A 6,000-nucleotide genomic window follows, 5' to 3' on the forward strand; every position below is an offset into this window, starting at 1 on the left:
TCCTTAATTTTCCCCTAGTGCACAGATGAAATGCAAAAGGCCTGTGGCTGGCCCAGGAGATGCATAAACACTGCCCTTTCAGGCTCGGCCTCCATCTTTTCTCAGAGTACCTGCCACTCATGTAGCTCACCGAAGGGACTGGGCTGCTCCAGTGGCCATGGCACCTGTCACCAGAAAAAGCACCCTGAGATGCTAAGAGCAGATTCCAGTGTCAGCATCTGCAAAGATGACCTTTAAGGTGGCCTCCAAACCCAGGGGTCTTTGGCCCACTGCTCCTTGGATGCAAGCTCTTTTTTCGTTTTGTGTTCCGAAAAGCCAAGCAGTTGGACCAGGCAACAAAGCACAGCTTCCCGCCTCCTCAGCAGGTCACGGCTCCCGGTGGGGCCTTACACGCTGTCGGGAGGAGCCTGGCCCAGCAGACGACTGTTAGAGCTGTGGGTCTGGCCTGCCGGCTATGGCCATCCCAACAGGTCTCAAGGCCAGCGGCAACGGAGCAGCTTTGCCATCCAGGCAGCTACACTGCATTGGGTTTCTTGGGTTCCTCTACAGTGGGGTTTAGACTATAAAGGACAGAGGTGTGAGGGAGAGGGAAGATTACGCTGGAGAATCTGATCTCTGCCCAACTGCCCTCAAAAACATCTCAAGAGGTCATAGTATTTGTCTCCAGCCAAAGTTCTGTAAGATGTGAACTTCTCTTTGGCATTTTTTCATTTTACGTAATCAGTGCAGCTGGAAAAAAAATGCCCTAACAAAGCCAGAGAAACACAAAGGAACCCCCTGAAGCAGGGTTTGGGGCCAGATAATTCTCTGCTATGGGGCGCTGTCCTGTGCCTGCAGGATGTTTAACAGCATCCATGACCTCCACCCACCAGATGCCAGCAGCCGCCCCCGAGTACTGACAGTGAAAAATGTGTCCAGCCGTCGCCAAGTGTCCCCTTGGGGGCAAAACCACCCCTTGGGGAGAACCGCTGCCTTCCACGTGACTTAACAGTGCTCACTTCCGGAAATTGCTCCAGTAAAGGGGTTTGGAAGACAGTATAGGAACTTCTTGACGTAAAGGACCAAAGAATAAATAGTTTTAGGCTTTGAGAGCCACATGCCATCTCTGCCTCATATTCTTTGTTTTTGTTTTGTTACAATATTTTAAAAATACAAAAACACCTTCTGAGCTCAAAAGTCGGCTGGAATTGGCCCACCCTTAGACTGCAGAGAGAGGAACGATGGCTCTTCCTGCAGTGGCTACAAGGGCTGGGACAGTATTTGGAAACAACTGGCATCTGGATCCAGCTGCGACGTCTTCATGACCCTGGGCCAGCAGTTCGGCGGCCCGTCTTGGAAAGCCTGAATTAATGAACTCCAAGTTAAACGCTGCTACTCTTGTTTTGCAACTTCGTTCTATTTAACGTATTTAAGCATAAAAAGTTTTTTTTTTTTTAAAAATTGAAAGTCAGTATTTATTTGAACAAAATGAGATTCCCCCGAAGTGGAAGAATGTCTGCATAGTGAGGATGTGTCTTCCCATTGGTTTGGAATAAAATATCCTAGGGGGTTCCTTCAAAGAAGAAGAAGAAGTTGTACAAAGGAAATGCCCCTACACAATTTGAAAACTGAAATATGTTTTAATAGGACTACAGAGGTTATCAAGGAAGGAAGAACGGTATCATGGAAAAAGAGAAGCCTAGAAACTGCAAAAATAAAAACATGTCATTTTGAAAATATGTTTCAAGGTAGTTTCTATGGAGTTTTCTTTACCTGTCACATAAATGTCTGAATAAACTAGGGCAGGTCCATGTGACAAGTAGTTAGTGAGGGTTTAGTGAGGGTTTAGAATGTGCCAGCGACTGTGTGAGGCACTGGGGTTGACTCCACGTGGACAGTGAACACTGCTCAAGTAGGAAATAGCTTCACCCAATCATCCAGAGATTTTTCCAGTAAAACATTTTATCTTTCTATCTTTGTGTATTGCTAATTCCACACATCTTATGCTTTACTTTGGGCATTTAGAGTTTCTCTCTGGGGATTTTCACGGACACCAGACAGAATCAGTCAAGAAAATGTCCTCACCATCCAGTTACCACTGTCAAGACAACACTGTGAGACGAGAATGAGACTTTAGTCAAATATACTTCATTTGGATTTAAAAAATGTACATTTTAAGTCATTCGAGTAGTTTATCGTATGGGAGGCAGTAAATTAGAGTGAAGAGTACTGGACTGGAGGTCAAAACCCTGTCCCGTCCTGTCCTGTTTCTGTCCTCGTCTTCTTGCCATGGACAAGTCAGTGAATTTGTAAGGAGCAGATTTCTCCTCTGTAAAATGGGATCACAGCACTTTTACCCTGAGGCGTTTGCTGTGTTTAAACGTACTGTGTGTGGTATAAAGGTGATATCATTCTTGTAAGGACTGGGCTAAACTGGTTCTTCATTCTACATGGATGATTCTGGGATAAATCAGGTAGTGTCTTGGTCACAGCCCAGATCAATTACCAACAAGACCTCCTTACACTTCATTTTCGGTGATCAAGAAGAAACAGATTTATAAAAGCTCATGAGGGGCTACTCTGAAATTTGCTCCAAGATGAACATCATGGATTTTCTGTTAAAATATAATAATGAGCTAAATTTAATCTTCTAGTGAAACGAAGACTTTTAAAGATGTCCAGAAATTAATGGTTGATCCTTTATCAGCACCATCAGGTCCCACCCCCTTCACCCCAAATTACCTCTTTGCCCCGCAGACCTCAGAGGAAACCATTGCTAGGGACAGTCACCCCTCTCACAGTTTGCGGTGGAAATCTACACTGTACACTCTGAGTATGGCAACCATGTCACCTGCACAAATTTGAGAAAGCTTCTCCGAATGAGACCAGTGTAGATTTTTTTTCTTGGTGTTACTCTCAATTGTATTTTAAAAAAATCAACCTGGGTTTGTATTTTTTGTTGTCATCCCTTCCCAGTCTATTTTTGCTCAGAAAATAACTGGACTAATATCCCAAGAAGGATCTCCTTCGTAAAATGGGTACAACCGCAGAGCACCATGAGGAGTAATGACACAGCCCTGCAAGGTTCTTCCTCTGGTTTCGTAACGGGGCCTGAGAAAGCCTTCATAAAACCCTGCTTATGTTTTGTCCACTTCGTTTCAAATGTGATGCCATCAAATAGGCAGGAACTGGATGGTGCTGTGTGCAATGTTAGCTGTCAGGGCTATCCTTGATTCCAGCAGCAAAGTATCAGAACAGCACTAGTACGGGCAGAAACAGTGACTCTTTGACTCCTGACACCTTTTGTAAAGGACACATCTTCATCTCATGGGAAGAAAGACAAATTATGATAAGTGCTCTTTTCCTTACTTCATATTACCATGACTACTGGAGGTCCATTTTTCTGTCCCCCAGCTCAGAACTGTCCGGATATAAGAGTTAGATGTAGAAAGAAAAAAATGGATATATAAAATTGAGGCAATTCCCTCAGTTTCCTAGGTCTGAGTTTTTATAAATTGTATGAATTCATTTGACCAGAGAGCCATCAGCTTGAAATGGCTTCTGACCACTATTTGACTTGGTTTTGATTTTCCCCAGATACCTAGCACATGAAAAACCATCTTGAATCTGAAAACAATTTACTGACAAGACAGCTGTCCTTTAAAGTTGCCCTTTAGCCATGGAGGCAAAGACAGCCTCCCTTTCTCTCCAGTCCCAACTTTCTCTGATAATACGGTTTTGTGTCCTGAACAGATCAAAATCAAATAGGAGAGAAACAATCCTGCTGAAAAGAGATCTGATGTGCCTGTTGATGTCTCATTAACCTTGAGAGTGAATGTAACTGGTGAGTGCCCGTCACAGTGGCGTGACGGTTTGTTAGGGGGGGAAAAAGGCAGTAGAAACATCACCTTGGAAAAAAAAAATACAAAGAGAAACATCATTTAGTAGATCATCTATCAAAACGTGGGCAGCTTTCCAGCTGTCAGGACTGGCTAAATTATAGTTTCCTTAAGCCTGTGATGAAACTACTATGTGTTTTCTTGGGGAGATTTGGGGCCGTATTTTTCTGTGTGTCAGAATATGTTCACTGGAGTATTGACACACACACACACACAAAACAACAAAAAAAACCCTCACTTCGATGTTGGAAGCATAATCATGAGAAAAGCAATATTTCCAGACCACTGTTACTAAGGTTCTGTGATGATGTGTGTGCCATTTAAAATATCACAAACCACTCAACGTGGGAAGGTCCGAATTCCACTGAGTCCCTAGTCAGGTTCCCCTCATTACTAATTGCCCATAGGTAACACATCAACAGAGAGAGGGAGGGAAATAACATAGGAAAGTTAGCTGGTCTCCAGGGATATATAGAGGGTTACCTGTAGAGGGAAAGAGGAGAGAGTTCCCCAGGTTCACTGGCTGACCCCCCGTGGCATAAGTGGACTAGAAATCTAACCGACCTCTAATCCCAGATCTGGACCGGCGACCCTCACAAAACCAGCCCCTTTTATGCCTCTGCCCCAGGGCTCCAGCTGGGACTGGTTGTACCCTGCCCTCGGCAGAGGGGCACCTCAAGTAAACAAGCCCCACAATTCCCACCAGGGACTTGGATGGAACATTTTCACCTAATTTTGCTTTTCTCTCTGAAGGTCTCCACTTTTCCATCTCTAGTCCTCACTCCTCTGCTTTTCTTAGGAACTTCCTGAAAGTTATCACCATTAACCTCACTTTCCACATCAAATTTCCACCTCGGCTGACGGCACAACCTGTTTCCACGAGCGTCCCCCTCTAACCAGCTGCTTGGTTTCCTGTGCTCTTCTTAGGGCCACACAGCCGGGCTTCTGTCCTCACCCTTCTGGCTCTGCCCCTCACCCTCACGCCCAAATGCACCCAAACAAAAGTGGATTAGTCGAATCCCTGTTTTCCCAAAGAAGTTTTTGCATTTCGGAAGAGGGGAGCTACTTGTGCAAGACAAAATAACTGCGAACGACAGACACCATTTCCTACCCTGAAAGACAGAGATGGCCACCTCGCTCTGGGAAGAGGGCAGCAGGGCAGCCCCGCGTCCTCGCCAGGGACCACACTTCTTTCTGGGGGGGTAGGAGACATTTTCCTCACCATCCCGCCTCACATTCCTTTGCCCCCTCACGGCCCCAGCCCCTCCGAGCAGCCTTTCTGAAATCACTCCAAAGGTCAGAGGAAGGGGGTAAAGAATGGGGACAGGGAAGAGGGGTCTCTGAATCCTTCCCCCCTCCCAAGCGTAATATTTTGTTTTCAAGTACCAGGACTTTCTACAATGTCTTCTCTTGTTCTGCTCCTTCTTGGCCCAGTTACCCCCAAGCCTCCCCACCCCCAAGACCACTGCGACCAAAACAAGCGCACGGACCACAGCACCGTGGCTGCCGCCGCCCCAACTGTTGCAGCAGCTGCCGGGGTGGCGGCGACAGCGGCGAGGGCAGGGCCGGGCCCGGACCCGGACGCTCCCCGCCCAGGAGGCTAGGAGGCTCCGGGCGGCCTCCGAGGCGCGCGCGGTGCAGGGGAGCCCCTGCGGCAGCCGCCTGGGATGGGAGAGGCGGCGCTCTCAGCCCGGACCCCCGCGCAGAGCCAGCCCAGCCGCGGCAGCGGCGCCGGCGGAGGCTGCCCGCGCCAGCCCCCCTCTCACCTTTAAGATCAGGTCGGTGTGATGCTGGTCCAGCATGTTGGCTTTCTGGAAGGAGGTGACGATGACCCGACCGTAGCGCCCGGGGGTCTGCAGGTCCGAGTAGAGTCGGTGCTTGGAGCGGTTGACCGGGAAGAGGCTGTTGACGAGGTTGCGCTCGATCTTGGCGAGGCTGTGCTGGGGCGCCAGCAGGTGCTCCACGCTCTCCTCGACCTGGTAGCGGCTGAAGCTGGCGCCGAGCAGGATGGAGATGAGCACGGGCGCCGAGGCGAAGAAGACCGGGTGACTGGCAATGAAGTGGCCGAGCCGGGAGAAACACGTCCTCAAGCCCCTGTGCAGAACCTGCCGCAGCATCCTAG

The 6,000-nt window shown here is 48.2% G+C and overlaps 1 protein-coding gene across 1 annotated transcript in view; it reads right to left on the minus strand.

Annotated features, from left to right (window-relative positions):
• PTCHD1 (patched domain containing 1) overlaps positions 1–5,995 on the minus strand; it is a 51,230-nt gene extending 45,235 nt beyond the window's left edge. Inside the window, exon 1 of the mRNA XM_021677577.2 lies at positions 5,645–5,995. Within this exon, the coding sequence (XP_021533252.2) occupies positions 5,645–5,995 (351 nt within the window). The remainder of the gene's footprint in view (positions 1–5,644) is intronic.
• Positions 5,996–6,000: the final 5 nt, after the last annotated feature.

This window comes from Neomonachus schauinslandi, chromosome X (genome assembly GCF_002201575.2).
Source record: "Neomonachus schauinslandi chromosome X, ASM220157v2, whole genome shotgun sequence".
Classification (NCBI taxonomy): domain Eukaryota; kingdom Metazoa; phylum Chordata; class Mammalia; order Carnivora; family Phocidae; genus Neomonachus; species Neomonachus schauinslandi.